This window comes from Neoarius graeffei, chromosome 26 (assembly GCF_027579695.1).
Source record: "Neoarius graeffei isolate fNeoGra1 chromosome 26, fNeoGra1.pri, whole genome shotgun sequence".
NCBI lineage: Eukaryota > Metazoa > Chordata > Actinopteri > Siluriformes > Ariidae > Neoarius > Neoarius graeffei.
In genome coordinates, this window is record NC_083594.1 from 52,106,170 (window position 1) to 52,124,372 (window position 18,203).

General features: G+C 40.4%; 1 protein-coding gene across 4 annotated transcripts in view; it reads right to left on the bottom strand.

Moving 5' to 3' along the window:
* Positions 1 to 18,203, bottom strand: part of pfkfb4a (6-phosphofructo-2-kinase/fructose-2,6-biphosphatase 4a) — a 37,251-nt gene that overhangs the window by 12,265 nt on the left and 6,783 nt on the right. Inside the window, exons 1-5 of one of the 4 annotated variants that reach the window (XM_060910377.1) lie at positions 7,102 to 7,459; positions 4,886 to 5,002; positions 2,685 to 2,781; positions 2,374 to 2,440; positions 2,149 to 2,223 (exon numbers count right to left, since the gene is read on the bottom strand). In XM_060910377.1, the coding sequence (XP_060766360.1) occupies positions 2,149 to 2,223; positions 2,374 to 2,440; positions 2,685 to 2,781; positions 4,886 to 5,002; positions 7,102 to 7,237 (492 nt within the window). In that variant the 5' untranslated portion in view covers positions 7,238 to 7,459. Of the gene's footprint in view, positions 1 to 2,148; positions 2,224 to 2,373; positions 2,441 to 2,684; positions 2,782 to 4,885; positions 5,003 to 6,753; positions 7,079 to 7,101; positions 7,461 to 18,203 lie in introns of those variants that run through there. The other 3 variants (XM_060910376.1, XM_060910379.1, XM_060910378.1) reach the window with 3 other exon arrangements.

Sequence of the window (18,203 nt, forward strand, 5' to 3'; positions counted from 1 at the left end):
GCAGGAGGTCTTGCATATTAAGCAGGCAACATTCAACATCACTCATCACTTCCCTTTCAACTGTTGTGTGTACTAACTAGGTTTTATCTGGACAGGATGTTGTGTAATGTAATACAGATACCATATGGTCAATTTGAAGATCAAGATGGTGATTTTGAATTAAAGAACAGGCATGTACAATGGGCATTACATACTGGAATTTTTTTTTTTTAAATCAAAAACTATAAGTTCATCTTGGCCTAAAAAATTTGGGCAGACGCTCCCGCGCGGCACATGCCAGCAATTCCCCCCCGTCCCATCCCCCTATGAAATGAGCAATAAGTAGGAGAGTTATACATGGTATCATACCGAAAATTTTATCAGAAATATAGATATGATACTATGATTCTCTAGCCTAGTAAACTAGACCCACCCGCCTAGCGGCCAAAAATATTTTTGCCTAGCGAGTGGGTCTAGCCTCGCACCATATAAACAAAAACACCCTGGGCATCAAATCGTGCCCGCCAATCACAACGCAAGGTTTTTGTTTGGATTCTTTGGGCGGGCTTTTTTTTTTGCAGGAGTGACGACAAGGCTGCGCGACGCTGGAGAAAGTGCAGCAGGAAAGATGGCTACGGCTAGTGAACAGCACGTGTTTGACTCCGCTTTGGAATCAGTTTTAGAAGAATTAGACTTGGAGTTTTCATTGAAACATGAGCAGGAAGAGGCTCTCCGCGCATTCCTTTTCAAGAAGGACGTTTTCGCTGTTTTGCCGACCGGCTATGGCAAAAGTCTGATCTACCAGCTGGCTCCGCTCGTAGCCAAAAGGATGGGGCTAGTTTGTGCAGTACGAAGAATTAATAAACAGCTTTGAAACATTACTTTTTGATTGTTTCTTATTTTCCCGTTATTTTAAATTTAAGGGAAATTATTTCACCAAACACCACTAAATAAAAACTCTCAAACACAGTTTAAGCAAACCCTTGAAAAACACTTGGAAAAAAATATGAGTGTATGTGGTACAGACTCCAAACTTGTGGTCATTATCTCCAAACTTCTTAATATCTAGAACCTGTTTATTAATTAATACGCATTTTGAAAAATTATTTATTTCAAGGCCTCCCCCACTGCTTTCTGTCGCTTTGACTACGTCACAGTCACTGTTGTGCTGATTGGTCAGAGCGTTGGCCTATACGCACAGAGACAGTTTGAAAGACAGCGGTTTGTTCCTCCTACCCCCGTCGGAAATGTCTACGGATCGAGGCCAGACTAAATATTCACATTTAGTCTGGCTTGCCAGGCTAATGATTCTCCCCAAGATCCTACATTAGATAAGCTAACCCTATTCATAAAAGAAAGATACACACTTATATATGACATGTATTTGAGATACACACACACACCATGGCACTGACTCGTGCGATGTACATTATAAATATAATGAATCATTGAACAGGCAAAATAATTTTCGTCCTACCTTTATGTTTTTTGGTGTATATGTGAAGTTCGATAGTCCTCGCCCCTCTACTAGCGTAGTTTATCATGTCAGAACACAATGAGCAAAGTACTTTTACTGGGACGTCTATTTTCCGTATGTGATCACCGAGCTTCGTTATGACAGTCTGCTTGTCGATCTCGACATTCAGTGTTCTTTCTAACCAAGCCCATCGAAAACAGTTCTTTATTCCTGCACCTTTATCAATCTCCCTCACTCAATCCTCTTCTTTCTTATCTAGGACTTTTGCCATTGTCGATATGTTAAAATATCCCGCCTGAATACATGTCTTTCCGATGTTACCAATGTGTATTGTCAGTGTGTACGGTCGGTGAACGGCGATTGCAAGCCACGCATGGAGAGCATGCATACTTGTGTTTATACACTGCACGTGATGGGATTTCCCAAAAATTCTACCGCAAATAAGTCGAACATTGTCGCAAAAGTGAATGTTAATTACGACATGTCAAAAGACTCGAGTGTGTTAACCCGGAGCCCGCCAAGAATCAAGACGTTATAAGGTGACCACAGATCGTGAACCATACCCCCCCCCCTGAAATTTCTCAACGGATTTACATCGATCTCAAAAACGATCTGAAAAAGTCAGAAATCCGCCGACCGGCGGAAAATTCTCAACCCTGTTGCATGTAAACGTGAACGGAATCGTGCTGCACCTTAAATCCGTTCTGTTCAGCAAATCGAATGATGGTCTCTCTCCTCTCTCTCGTAGTATTTGTGGCATCAAATACCTGCAGATATCAAAAATGCAGAAGAAAACCATCACATAAGACCATGTTCAGAATATGAGACAGACAGCTATACACACAAATAAAGCACACATGACGATCAGGGATGAAGCAGTGAGAAGTTTGTTCAGGATTGTTCTGATTTTTACTCACCGCCACTTGTCCCCCGTCCTCAGTGAGATACTGATGCACATCATTAAGAGCTGCCGATGCACACTGCCTGAGAAAACAGGAAGTCAGGATTCTAGACTCAAGTCTTATTGCTTGAAATCCTAGAGCACATAACTTCAAAATGAAAACGGCATGTATGGCGAAAGAACCATGGCATTTGAACCTGTAAATTATTTAAACGTGTTAACGACGGACCAACAATCGTTTTTCTCTCGACTGCAGTCATGACGATTTCAACACGTGTCCAGTCACATCACGGCATTTCTCTTCTCAATACGCATGCTAGCACTTACTTTCTGATTTTAAGCCCTTCCTCGTTATCCGGGCGGAAGAACTCGAACGATTTGTAGATCTTCACACATTCTCGTCTGTACTGCCCGACGTTAAATTCTGCAGAACAAGAAGAAAACAATGATAACTGAAATCTTAAAATATATATACACACATGGGTTTGTCTCAGAAACTGGGTACTGTGGGGGTACCCCACTAAATATACTCAGTCAATAAACTATACGGTTTTGAATGATGTTGGTTTTAATTTGAAATAAAATGAAAGAAATAACAGAAACTAAATCTTTGATGTGAATATTCAGAATTTGGCAAAAATTCTGCAAATTTGTGGAAAAATGGCGGCTTGATCTGGGACATGATAAACGGTTGACTACATCGCGTTCCCTTAAAAAGGTTGTAGTCCACTGAAAAGTCTACAGTTATCACTAATTGTATTTTAAGTTGTAACTTTACACACCTAAGGACTGGTGCGCTCACAGAATAATCATAACCGTAATAAAACATCACGCAAAATATTTGATCACCGTTGTAACTCCATTTTCCGCAAACCCAAAACCAATACGATCGTGTGTTTTTGATCTAAACGGAAAGCCTCAGGGTCAAGGTCACAACCTCACCAAAAGTAGCAACTTAAAATCACTACGCCATATAAAAATTTAGCGATAAATCTGCGATTTTGTTTTTTAAAACGAAAGCTGAAAGTTAGGTATAGAATATGTTTCTTACAGAATATGTTACGATGGTAGCTGGTCTTGTATGAATTTCTGAGCTATAAAATGAGTCGTGGTCTATTTTTTACCGTAGTGTGTTATTTGTGTGCGGGGAAGGACACACATTAACAATTTGCATGTGGGGGGCGTCGTGGCTCAGGTGGATAAGGCGCCATACCATAAATCCGGGGACCCGGGTTCGATTCCGACCCAAGGTCATTTCCCAATCCCTCCCCGTCTCTCTCCCACTCATTTCCTGTCTCTACACTGTCCTATCCAATAAAGGTGGAAAAGGCCCCAAAAAAATCTTAAAAACAAAACAAATTTGCATGTGTAGAATGGAATTTTCCACTCCAACAGTTAGAAGTTGATCGTGCTTCCATTTGCAGTCTTTCTGTTACGCGAGTGATCTGTTCGGACGTTATCACTGAAACAGTGAGTTTTGACAGTTTTATTTTGTTTTAGTCTTGCAGTATAAGGCAATAGAATGTTTCTTTTCCATCTTACTTTCATATTTCGTAGTGTTTGCGTATTTTTGGCCAATATTTTGCAACCACGGTCAATTTAGATCGAACTTTTGATAGAATCTACGGCCAGTCATTTTGCCCCGCCCCTTGCTCCGTCCGGTGCGGTAGTGATGTCCCGTTGCTCGTGTGCCGCAGCAGAGACCCGCGCGACCTTCAGCCGGTACAGTCGCTGTTCTTTTACCACCGCCATTATTCTCATCTTTCCGGTGTGTTCTTGATTTTTCCATTGTGTCCCATTTTGCCATATCAAATACCCAAAATGTATCATATTATTCATATTTAAGTGAATAATCAATTCAGTCATCATAACTTGATATTTTTAGCTCAAGCAATCAAAAAGAGGAAATGTATTCAATATTTTCACTCATCTGTGAAGGAGGGGCTTTAATTCTTCATGATGAAGTTATTTTATATGTAAATCAATTTTATAAAAGCATTTGAATTGTAATCAAAAAAATTTCCAAAGTGGAGGCCAGATAAAGCAAGATACTATCTTTATTCTTATTAAACATGACAAAAGAAACATTGAGTGTTAGGTAAATGCAAAAAAAATAGTTATTTATTTTTTGACTATAATGTCCAGTTTCTGAGACGGACCCATATATATTTTATTTTATTTTTCTTTAAAGTGATATTCTTTGGAAGTAGATTTTTCTATCAGGGACTTCATGGATTCACTCCGAACCTCAACTGACAACTTCAGAGCATCTAGTGCACCATGTACCCGATGTTGTAAGCACAGACAGTGAACTGCTATATCAAGCGAGCAAAGATGATGTCCTAGAAGCTTAAAAAACAATTATTTATGTATGAAAAAGAGTTTTAGTAGAAATATATATATTATTATGGAATCCAGGTTTGCCTTTTTTTTGGGGGGGGGGGGGGGGGGGATAAAAATCAGAAAAAAAAGAGACATTTTGTGTGTGTCGAATGTGTTCAGTCCTTGGTGTGTCGATTCTCATGTACCTTTCGTTGGCACGCCAATCCAGTTGAGGTAGCGGGTGAGTTTCTTAGAGATGTAGGTCTTGCCCCGGGCTGGTAGGCCGACCGTGACGATGACAGTGGGACAGTTGGTCATGCATACTGAAAAGACAAACATGAACATCACCAGATCACATAAACACACACACAGAAACAGATAACCCATTTATGTACGAGTGTTCATTCAATCCTGTTGTCTGATCAGGACTGTATTCTGATAATATCTTTCAAGCCCTGAATTATCTGGGTTTATCACAGCTGTAAATAATGTCGCAGTAACTGAGCTGATAACAGCACAGTCAACATCCTCCTCCTTTATCGGCTGAACTTAAGACCTCAAGTAGCTTGTTGTCTCTGTAGACCAGGGGTCATATGAAATCTTGGAAGATATAAAAATTACACAACACAATCTCTCTCTCTCACACACACACACACACACACACACACACACGCACGCAGATGTCCAGAGATGACAAAATAAGGTGAAGAGTGAAAATGGCTGGAAAAAATGAAAAGAACCTACAAATGATGTTAAGGCTTTCATGAACATATGAACAGGACTGGATAAAACGTCTTTAAAACAATTATACCCATCAAGCACCATAAGTGTTTTCCTAAAAGGTCACCCAGATTGACTGAAAATGTTTATACACCTCACACCAAACGATTCCACAGCTAATGTTTCAGATATGAAATAAAAGATACGTTACGAGGCAGCCCTCTTAATCCGTTCATGGTTAACTGGTATTTAAGTTTTTTAGAAGATAGAAAACAAAGGGTAGCGTGCAATGAAATCGTGTGCGATTGGAAAATAGTGAACAGAGGAACAAAACAGGGCAGTGTTAGTGGCCCTTATTTGTTTAATTTGTTTCTGAATGATCTTGAGTTAGTTGGACAGCATTTTTCATTAACTAAGTATGTGGATGACTACCATTCTAGTTACCGTTTTTAGAGATTTGCCCGATCAATCTTCGGATTGGAGAAGAGAAAATGGCATGAACTGTAATACACAAATGTAAAAGAGCTGATTATGTCTAAGAGGGGTGACAATAATGTGCATCCTGCGATATAGAACATAAAGCAACACGATAGTATAACTATATTAGGGTAACTTTGCAGGCGAACTGCGAATTTAGTTTGCACGTCAAGACTAAGCTCTATGAAGCCAATAAGTGTCTATTTATGATCAGAAGCCTTCGTAAGGAAAGACACTCGCAGTTGGAAACAGATCACGTTTTTAATTCCGTTGTTCTTTCTGAATTACGTTACAGTTTAGCAGTGATTGCTGCTAGTCAGTCTGATCTTACGATTATACAACAATTTTAACTAGATGTTTTAAACGACACTATACTTCAACTCATTTGGATATTTTTAGTCTGCTTGAAAAATATGATCATCGACTGTTTAATAAGTTTAATGTTAGAGATCATCCACGTTGCTGCCTCAGGTAAAAGGAATCTTCTGCGCACCTCAGGAACAGATCCAAAGTTACGCCTAGAATAAGCACAGAGTGTTTTAGGAATGGGGTTTTTTTTAAATAGATTAATTTTTAAGTATAAGTTGATGTAGGGTTTTAAGATCAGGTTTACATTTTGGCATTTCCTGTCATTTAGATTGTTACACTTGATATATGCATTTTTTTTAAATCTAGTGAATAAAGACAAAAAATAAGAAGAAGGAGGAAGAAAAAGAGGAAGAAGAAGAAACAACAACAATAATATGGTTGAATCATTCTGGTGTTGAAATATCTGACAGAAATATGTTTACTTCCATATTATTTCTTTTAAAAAAGAAGAAGAAATGGTCGTCTATAATTTACACAGAAATTCTGGTTGAATTCAAGTCATCATTACCTTGTCAGAAGAGATGCTAACTTGAGCTAACTTTTTGCGTTTTACCACAGAAAACAAACAACTTCAAATAAATATGATTTTATCTTTTTTTTTTTTGAAGTAATTTTTTCAACGTACTAAAAAAAAAAAAGACACCTGGCGAACAAGCTCATTTCCCCCCTCTCTTTACAGCACCTTGCTAATTTTGCTAAACAAGTTGCGTCCACTTGCCTACTAAACAGTGCGCGAAATTTGCGTGAAACCACCGCGCGCGTGCACACAGGTTTCCATGGTGACACTTATTCCTCTGGACGGCCGCGTGCGAAATTAGTACGTACTTTCTAGTACGCTAGTGCGCATCCTACATACCCCTCCTCTGAAAGATGGGCTTCTCTGGAAGACCATTTTTGCAGGGCATCCATATTTTCTTCAGGGGGTTTTGGGTGAGTTCTCTGGACGGTGTAGAGATACAGTCCTCGTCCTTGCCGTCGCTGCTGTCATCCATTGTGCTGTTCTTCCGTGTGTGTGAGACACCTACTGGATCAGTTTCAGCGCCACACACGCGTCTGAAGAAGCTAAACGCAGAGCAACATGACTGGATTGATCGTTTACGGTGAAAACCCCGCCCTGGTCACTTGAAACCGAGCCAAATTACATCCACAGACCCGAAGCCATTTCTTTTGGTCGTAAACACAGGAAGCGGGTCAAATGGGCTGCGTATCCAGTAGAGAGAGATTTTACCGTAATGACCCTAAAAGACACGCATATACCGTATTGTCCTCACTCTCCGCAGCGAAATGAGTCATGATTAGTTTTCACACAGTAAAGCTGAGTTTGCTTGTTTTTGTTTTTTGTTCTTCATTTCAGACCTACCTGATTTTCAGGATGTTATTGTTTGATGTCTGTAAGCTATTAACCCATCACGCTTGACCTGAAAACAGGCAGCGTTAAAAAATTTTTCCTGACAGATCCATTTTGAAGCGGCACGGTGGTGTAGTGGTTAGCGCTGTCGCCTCACAGCAAGAAGGTCCGGGTTCGAGCCCCGTGGCTGGCGAGGGCCTTTCTGTGCGGAGTTTGCATGTTCTCCCCGTGTCCGCGTGGGTTTCCTCCGGGTGCTCCGGTTTCCCCCACAGTCCAAAGACATGCAGGTTAGGTTAACTGGTGACTCTAAATTGACCGTAGGTGTGAATGTGGGTGTGAATGGTTGTCTGTGTCTATGTGTCGGCCCTGTGATGACCTGGCGACTTGTCCAGGGTGTACCCCGCCTTTCGCCCGTAGTCAGCTGGGATAGGCTCCAGCTTGCCTGCGACCCTGTAGAAGGATAAAGCAGCTAGAGATAATGAGATGAGATGAGATCCATTTTGAACAGGAAAGGTCCAAAGTGTATTTCTAGGCATGTGGCAACAAAAATCAAATCAATAGTTATTAGATAAAGAATATTTCTACTACACTAGAAAATGATGCATGAACCAACTCGGGTGGCACGGTGGTGTAGTGGTTAGCACGGTCGCCTCACAGCAAGAAGGTTCTGGGTTCGAACCCAGTGGCTGGCGAGGGCCTTTCTGTTTGGAGTTTGCATGTTCTCCCCATTTCCTCCGGGTGCTCCGGTTTCCCCCAAAGACATACGGTTAGGCTAACATGGGACGGCCTTGGGCTGAGGTGCCCTTGAGCAAGGCTCCTGACTGCTCCCTGGGCGCTGTTAGCATGGCTGCCCACTGCTCTGGGTACGTGTGTGTGTTCACTGCTTCAGATGGGTTAAATGCAGAGAGGAAATTTCCCAAGTGTGTGATGAATAAAGTTGTGCTTTCTTTCTTCTTTTTTACCTGATTTTCAGGATTTAGGTTTGAAGCTATTAACCCATCACGCTTGACCTGAAAACAGGCAGCGTTAAAAATTTTCCTGGCAGATCCATTTTGAACAGGAAAGGTCCAGAGTGTATTTCTAAGCACGTGACAATAAAAATCTAAAGTTATTAGATTAAGAATATTTTTACTACACTAGAAAAGACCTTTAAAATGATGCATGAACCAACTATCTCTGGCAAATATTAAGAAAAGTTATGAATTTTTTAATTTCGAAAAATCGAGGGGATTTTCAGCCCTTAGGGTAGTATCTCACTGGGCTGCGACAGCTTGTGACAGTCATTCGCGAGAGAGTTTCAAACGTGTCTTGAAACATTCATGGGGCTTCTCAATTTCCTCGCATGAGTCGCAAAGTGTCGCTCCTTCGTCGCTGAAATTTTGAACATGTTCAAAAAATTCGTGCTCCAAAATTTCTCTCAAAACAGCCGCAAATGCATCGCTGGTGTCGCAAAGCCGTCACGAACCCTTCTCAAGTCAGTTTCCGTGAGACAGGAAGTGCTGGCCAGTATCTCACTGGGCTGCGACAGCCTGCGACTAGTTGGAGACACAACAATTGCGGTAAAATATGCGAATATCAATTCAGTGTGATTCCAAGTGAAAATTGTCGCTAATTCACATATTTTACCGCAATTGTCGTGTCTCCAACTAGTCGCAGGCTGTCGCAGCCCAGTGAGATACTGGTTTTAATTACACACTAAAACAATAGAAGAACTGTGACCGATATCAACAACTTCCACCTGTAAATGACCATAACTTGCTTGATTTTTGTCCTACTTTTTGTCTGTCCGCCGTCAGCACTTGGACACAGTTTTCTAACGTTAGCAAAACCAATGTGCTGGTCTTTTGATTACGATGAAACTTGGCAGTAAATCAAGAAAAATACTTAAGCTATCACTTCTATATGTTTAGAAAATACAACCTACTCACCATTAATGGTCACAGAAGTTGGAAGATGAGGGTCTACTTCATAAGCAATTTTTTTCCACTTCCTGTTGTCACATCGCGAAAATTCGAGAACCACGAGGTTACTGAGAATACTGACTACGTCATCAGTATTTGTGTACTGGGGAAATCCGCACGGGAATCAATAACAGAAAGCAAAAGACCAAAACGCGACGCATGAGTAGCCACTGCAGGACGCTAGCAGTAGGCAGAAACAATACAAGCGCTATGCAGGTCATTGTAGCGCAACTAGTATTTCTGCCAGGTAGAAAAGAGAGGACAAGAACCCAGCATGACATAATGGCAGGGTTTGGGTGGCACAGTGGTGGTCACTGGCTTAGTTTAGTATAATATAAAATGAGGTCTTACCTAATAGCAGAGCTTCCATTCAAATGAAAACAAACATGCAACACATGATGTACTTTGATGTGTTTCAATTTTATCACGAGAAGATTAATTTCTCCAAACTCACATGTATAATTTATTATTTTTATTACTATAAACTACAGTGTGCTTTAGGGATTTATTGTAAAATGTTTTGAAAACAAAAGACACACGATTCATGAAAACACTGAGTGGATTCAGGTCAACTTGTCAGATCCCGAAGGATTTCACAGTGATTTCAAAATCAACATCACTATTTAGAATTAAATTCCTACAACTCATCATTTCTATTAATTCATTTTTACACATTTTCTTTCTTTTTTTCTCTTTCAGCTTGTCACTTTTCTTGTGAAAGATTTCTTCGCCTTTCTCTCGCTCCTTCACGTCTTCTTTCCTTTTCTTCCTCTGTCAAAACTCTCTTTCTCTTCCCGGTTTTGACTTCATCTTTCTCTCCTTGGTGAACTTGTTCTGACATCTTTTTAAAGTTTGTATTAAAGTTTGTAAAAATGATGATTATTGTAGGGGCGGCACAGTGGTGTAGTGGTTAGCGCTGTCGCCTCACAGCAAGAAGGTCCGGGTTCGAGCCCCGGGGCCGGCGAGGGCCTTTCTGTGCGGAGTTTGCATGTTCTCCCCGTGTCCGCGTGGGTTTCCTCCGGGTGCTCCGGTTTCCCCCACAGTCCAAAGACATGCAGGTTAGGTTAACTGGTGACTAAATTGAGCGTAGGTGTGAATGTGAATGGTTGTCTGTGTCTATGTGTCAGCCCTGTGATGACCTGGCAACTTGTCCAGGGTGTACCCCGCCTTTCGCCCGTAGTCAGCTGGGATAGGCTCCAGCTTGCCTGCAACCCTGTAGAACAGGATAAAGCGGCTAGAGATAATGAGATGAGATATAATAACTAACATAGTTTATGGAGCTTGATAAAATGCTTGACTGTCGCCCAACAACACGAAGCGCAGCACCAGCCATTCTTCACAATAATGAACAATACTGTCCAGATCACTTCTACATCCATAGAAACCCTTCTGCTATAACGTATACTGTGTGCACTGACTATCAGCATCAGTACTTTACAGCGAACTGCTAGCTACACATGGTTAAAATGGCTCTTGTGCAATATACCTACTTACTCGTGCAATACTACCTGGGTAATAATACCTGTGCAATACCATCTTTGTAATACACTTACGTTAACTGTATATCTGCAAACCTGTTAATTTATGCAAATTTGTTCATTTATCATCTCTAAATTTGTAGTTTCTTTTATATACATCCTTTTTTGTATACGGAGTACTTTTGCACTACTCCTTCACTGCCTTATCTTTTTCTCTTTATATATTTTGCTGCTGTAACAAAGTAAATTTCCCCTTGCGGGATAATTAAAGGCTATCTTATCTTAAGATTCCAGGTTCAAATCCCATGGGTGATTGGGGGCCTTTTTTTTTTTCTCTTTTTCTTGTGCATGTTCTTCGCATGTCTGTGCATGGCGTCTCCCATAACCCAGTACGGAAAGTATGAACCGGAATGGGACGGTACATTATAATAACGTTACGTTTTCTAAATATTCAGGGGTTTCATACTTAACATCTTGTACTCACACGTATCACTGTCATGTATTCTTTGATTATCTAGTATTATTATGTCCCATCACATTGTATGAACGTTATATTCATGATATTTTCAATCGAAATTGATCTAAAAGCCCGGAACTCCAATTACGGAATATACCTCTGCGTGACATCACAAAGAAATCCCGTGTGGCGGAACGAGCGCCACCTCGAGTAAAATGTGGTTTCACACTGCTTGTGAAAAAGTGGGTCATAAAATAGAAGCACAGATCAAAAAAAGATAAGAACTTGAAACGTATACAATGTCAGCTGAAGAAACGAAAAAGGCAGAGGTGGGGAAGAGGCAAGAAATTGTAAAATAGATGAATAAATAGAAGTTATACGTTTTGACAATAAAACAACTAAACAATATATTTTGTTTTTCTTCTAACTTTATTTATCATACATGACAGGATGGGTTCATCTATAAAAGGCGGGATGACTAATCTAAGTACCAATTAATAAAATGGTGGACGTGATGGATGTCTTTGTGAAACTGGAACAAAAAAGGTAACGTTACACATTATGTAAATAAATGTCACAAAAATGGTACTGCGGGACGGAACACTTGTTATACATGAGACGGAGCAGCATATAAAAACCCAGAAGGCTAATATAAGAAAATACGTAACACCACATTAAAAATACGTGACGGTACTGTTCCGTATCGGGTTATGGGAGATGCATCTGTGCATGTTTTCTCCGACAGTTCAAAGCTATACAGATTCAGTAAAAATACCCAGCCACTAGGTTAATACAAGCCAGTGCAGTCCAAAGCCCGGATAGACTGAGGAGGGTTGCGTCAGAAAGGGCATCCGGTGTAAAAATCTATGCCAAAAGGGGTTGAAAATCAGTTGGGGCTTTGCTCTGTATTTTTTCCCTGTCACTATGTGATAAATTAAATAACATTTTTCCTTGTTTTTTGGCAGCAACATGTCAACATTTGAGATAAGTCATAATTCTGAGAAGTAAAAATGAGAACTCATCACTGAGATAAGTCAAGTTTATTTGTATAGCACTTTTAACAATAAAGATTGTCGCAAAGCAGCTTTACAGAATTTGAACGACTTAAAATACGAGCTAATTTTATCCCTAATCTATCTCCAATGATCACGCCTGTGGCAAGGAAAAACTCCCTCAGACGACATGAAGAAGAAGCCTCGAGAGGAACCAGACTCAAAAGGGAACCCATCTTCATTTGGGCAACAACATGACTATAACATTAACAGTCCTAACATAAAGTCAGCTTCGTTGATGCTATAAACCCCCCACCGACGGAAACCCGAACGCAAAACCGTTCACGACAACCGCAGTCCCAAAGTCAGCAAGTCAGCTGCAGTCCCCAGCCACAAAAGCACCACTGCAGGAGTCCAGAACGTCCTCCAGACGCGACCCCCAACTGTCCACATGAGGCCGTCCTCCACAGGAGCGATGCGATGAGACTCCAACCAGACACAGGGCACCAGGATGGATCAGGCAGGTCCGAGGAGCAGAAGAGGTCAGCATCTCGATCCCAGGACTGACGTGTAACTCAGAGGGACAGGTGGGGGTGGGTGGGTCGGTGCTTGCATTGGTGCTTTTGTGGCTGGGAACTGCAGCTGACTTGCTGACTTTAGGACTGCAGTCAAAATATCAAGGAAATTCATCAGATAACTGACAAGTACAACATGTGAGATGTCTGAATTCTGAGATAAGAACTTAAACTTTTCAGATGATACATCAAAATGTTGAGATAAGTCAGAGAAAAGTCCTTTTTTTTTTTTTTCTTCAAAATGTGTCAAAATTGAGATACGAAGTCAAGAAGATCATGAGGTCAGGTATAATCTTAAGATTGTCAAAAGAAGCCGAGATGTGAGAATGTTCAGACAAGTCGAGAGAAGTCAGAATTTTCAGATGTTCAGTCAAGGTCTTAAAATTCTGACTTATTAGCTCAACTTTTTGCCGTATTATCTAACAATTAAAAAATTCAGAATTCTCAAAATTCAGACTAAATTAATTCTCGGAAGTATTTTAAGACAAGAAAAAATTCTGAGATGATTCTGAATTTTGAGACACTAAATCAAGATCAGGAGAGAATACGGTAGGATTCTGAGTGAATCAAAATTTTGAGACGTGAGAATTTCATCACTCAAAATTTCATACAAGTCAAAATCCAGAGATACAGAAACAATTTCTTCACAATTGTGAGATAATACAGCAAAACTCTAAGATAACTCCGAGATTATAAGTCACCATTTCGACATAATGCTGCAGCCAAAAATAAAGCTGCATATACGCTGTGTTATGAAGGTTTTTATTTTTATTTATTTATTTTTTTAAAATACCTGGTCACAGAGAAGTTTTTGTTTTTTTTGTCGCCTGAATTAAAAACAAAAAAAAGAAAAAATCATTTTTCTTTTCACGCAGATTCAGATAGCTTTTGTATATGCATTTTAAATAATTAAAATCAGATTTCTCGACTGGATAAATTATTCTGCATAATAATAATAATAATAATAATAATAATAAATCTGTAATTATGTAGTCAAAACTACTTTTAGCATTTACTTACAATGCAATTTATATTGAAGTATATTTTAGAATACAACTAAATATATCAGTAAAGATCTGTGGCTAGAGAAATTATAAACTAATCCGAAACATTCAAGTTTCTGAGCTACACCAGTGTGACTGAATCATAAGTTTATGATTCACTGTTGTCGACCCAGTTCTGGCATTGAGTGTAGGGGTGTGCGTTTGTGTGTGTGGCTGAATTAACTTCATTAAGACCTTTTCCTTTGTTTATCATGCGCACAAGCAATCAGACTGCATCAATTCCACAATAAACTGTCCTGAATCTGAACATCAGAACATTTGGAATCTTGGGCTTATTTTCTAACACATATCGTACAGTGAAGATGATGACACTGGTGACAGCAAGCTGATTTGGGGGGGGGGGGAATTACATTGCAAGTCTTTGAGCATCAAAGCGCTGGGTGTGTACTAGCGCGTCATATCTGGAACATGACCGAGTGCGCTGTGTCAATCAGTCTGATTCAGTGCTCCAACACGTTTCTGAACATCCACAAGGTGGCGTTGAGGGACATCAGCAGTTCAGACCCGCACCTCGTGGATTGTGGGTAAGGACGTTTCCAGCAACAGCGTCATTAAAACAGCTCTCAAATCAGGATAATGTATTTTTATGGTAAACGATGAGCTCTTCTCTGAGATCCAGACAAGGAGGTGGAGAAAAGAAACTGCTCCTGGAGACCGAGACCTTTAACAGACTCGACTGTTTGTTGATACTATTGATGCAAACTCTTGCAAAATGGCTAATCAAATAAAGCCAATGATGACGAATGAGGAACCACTGAGAAAGAAAGATTTCAGTGAAAATGGAGCAAAACTAAGAAACACTAATGAATAAATAGAGAAGCAAAAACCACAGCGAAAGATTTCAACACAAATCTGAACACACCATCTTCCTTCTGCTGACCGTAAAGATGATGGGTGTTGGAGAGTTTTTAGAAGAAGTGTGCAAAACGAACCCACATTATTCCAAAAAAAAGGTGAAAATGTCACAATACACTTGGTTATTGAAATACTGACAGCATTAAAATGTTTTGAATAACTTGAATTACTTTGAAAGCAGCAGATTTGATGGACTGAATCTTTGAAATTGGAAGATTTTTTTTTTACATTAATTAGGTACATTTTCCCTCCTTTTCAGTTTCAGTGACGAATCATTTATTTTCTCAACATTAAATTGTTTAACACAATTTTTTTTACACTGGAGACTCCTTCCATCAACATTTCAGAAAATTTTTTTTCCTTTGTTGAATAACAATACAATATTATTTTATTTTAATCACTAGCTTTCTACTTTTTTTGCTTGTTCTTAACTTCAAGAGAAAGAAAAACATGCTGTTGGTGATGATATGACCGTTTATAACTGCTGTAACGTAAATTATGACGTTCTAACAACATTACACGTTGTTTAACAATATGAGGATAAAAAGTCTCACGTATTGTTATCTCATCTCATCTCATTATCTCTAGCCGCTTTATCCTTCTACAGGGTCGCAGGCAAGCTGGAGCCTATCCCAGCTGACTACGGGTGAAAGCCGGGGTACACCCTGGACAAGTCGCCAGGTCATCACAGGGCTGACACATAGACACAGACAACCATTCACACTCACATTCACACCTACGCTCAATTTAGAGTCACCAGTTAACCTAACCTGCATGTCTTTGGACTGTGGGGGAAACCGGAGCACCCGGAGGAAACCCACGCGGACACGGGGAGAACATGCAAACTCCACACAGAAAGGCCCTCACCGGCCCCGGGGCTCGAACCCAGGACCTTCTTGCTGTGAGGCGACAGCGCTAACCACTACACCACCGTGCCGCCCACGTATTGTTATTTCATACATTATTAAATAAATTAAAAACTATAATCTTTGGCAAATTGCTGTGGTGTAAGAGGAATTCAACTCTTCAGGACATGCTGGTCAAGGAAAATAATCAACTGTGGGATGGAAACAATCACTCTGCTTCATTGCACCAACTCATTGTTTATTTTCTGATACCAGCACACCCTTCAAAAGATTTATTCCTTCCATATCACATTGTTTATTCCTGCAAAAGATATATTTGAGATTGTATACTTGATTGTCATGCCAGTTAAAATAAAATCTTAAAGGTCATAGGCAACGGTCGGAGGTGAAACATAGAATATCAACTTTATTTTCTAGAAGAACGACCCAAAAAGCGAATTCAATCTTCCTGGTGTCTAATTTGCACCCTAAAATTGAATAAAACGGTTAAAATATACCGTTTTGCCCAATTTCCGAAGGTTTGTTTACATCTCACTTATGCGCACTTTTACCGCCAGGGGACCGTCGTCGTGACATCATTTAAGCCAAACAGACTGGGAGCAGCTCTGTGTTTACTTGCGAACCGAGCACAAGTGTACGGACTTTGGTCGTGAAAGGTTGTGTAAAATGTCTGAAAGCGATAGCGATTTTGAAGTAGGAACTCTCCAAATTGAATATCGAGAGGTGAAACCATATACGTATGAACCCATGGCCGTCGCGAAGCAATCGGTGAACGTGGCTCACTGGTTTGCATACATGTCAACCTATACGGAATGTCCGTATTTTATATGCATTTGATTCAATAAACGTAGTATACGGGTGTATAAATAAAGTTATACGGATTCTTTAAAAAAACTTCAATATTTATTTAGAGCTATAATCAATTCCCATGATGATAAACATATTGTACACCACAGACAGCCAGTAAAGAGTCTTATGAAATCGCGCGTTATCTTGTGGTAGCGAGACTTCGTTCCACTTTTGATCATGCGCACACCGCATTGCGAGAATCCCGCCAACCGGGAAGTCATAGACATATAAACATAGACGCCGCCTTCTGCGTAGAATCATACGTCATCCTCGCCGCCATATTGGATGGGGCAAAGTGGAGATTCTTCAGCCGTCTCTGGTATACAGTAGCCGAGAATAAAGATGCCTCATTCATGTGGTGCGTTTAACTGTACCAACAGGTTTACCGTCCAAACGAGATCACATGGGATTACCTTTCACAGGTGAGACTGGAAAAATACTTTGTATTCATTCTGAAGATTTATTGTTATTAATATTGAATAAAAAGTAACTGGGATATATCATTGCTAATTATCATTCAAATTTTAGGTAAAGTATTTTAATTTGCATCTTATACGGATTTTATAAGGGAAATACGGATTTTGGAGGTTGGTTATACAGGTTTGATTGACCAAAGGTTGACATGTATGGGTTTGACCGTGCGGCCTCGGAATCGGACAGCGACTCGGCCAACTCTGATCACGGTGACCCCGGACCTCAACAAGACTCGCGCCCAAACGATTTATCCTGGTAATTATGATAAATTCTTACTTTCGTCGTAATACTAAAGAAGAGCCCTTTTGAAGAATAATTAAGCCGCCCTCCCTAGTGGATATAGGGAACAATTACTTGACAGTGCGCCGGTAGGCCACATTAGCCTGCCATCCGCGGCATTATACTATTTATAGCCGACTCTAAGCGAGGAAATATCCCTTTATCTCATTTCCACAATGATTGTACAGGATCCCTCAGGATTCTTGACTTTTCAATTGCAAGCAAAAGAAAAAAATGTTTACCTCCAATCTTCTCCTTTTTGCTTGAGCATTGATGCTCCGTTTCTTCTTTGACTACTTGATTTTGTTTCACACGCACAATCCACTCTCTCCGCCTCTTCTCCTCTTCCGGAAAAAGCCAATCCACTCTCTCTGCCTCGTCTCCTCTTTCGGAAAAAGCCAACCCTCTCGCTCCGCCTCTTCTTTTTTGGAAAAAGCCAACCCACTCGCTCCGCCTCTTCTCCTTTTTTGGAAAAAGCCAACCCTCTCGCTCCACCTCTTCTCCTTTTTCAGAAAAAGCCAACCCTCTCGCTCCACCTCTTCTCCTTTCTCGGAAAAAGCCAACCCTCTCGCTCCGCCTCATCTCCTTTTTTGGAAAAAGCCAACCCACTCTCTCTGCCTCGTCTCCTCTTACGGAAAAAGCCAACCCACTCACTCCGCCTCTTCTCCTTTTTCGGAAAAAGCCAACCCTCTCACTCCGCCTCGTCTCCTTTTTCAGAAAAAGCCAACCCTCTCGCTCCGCCTCTTCTCCTCTTCCGGAA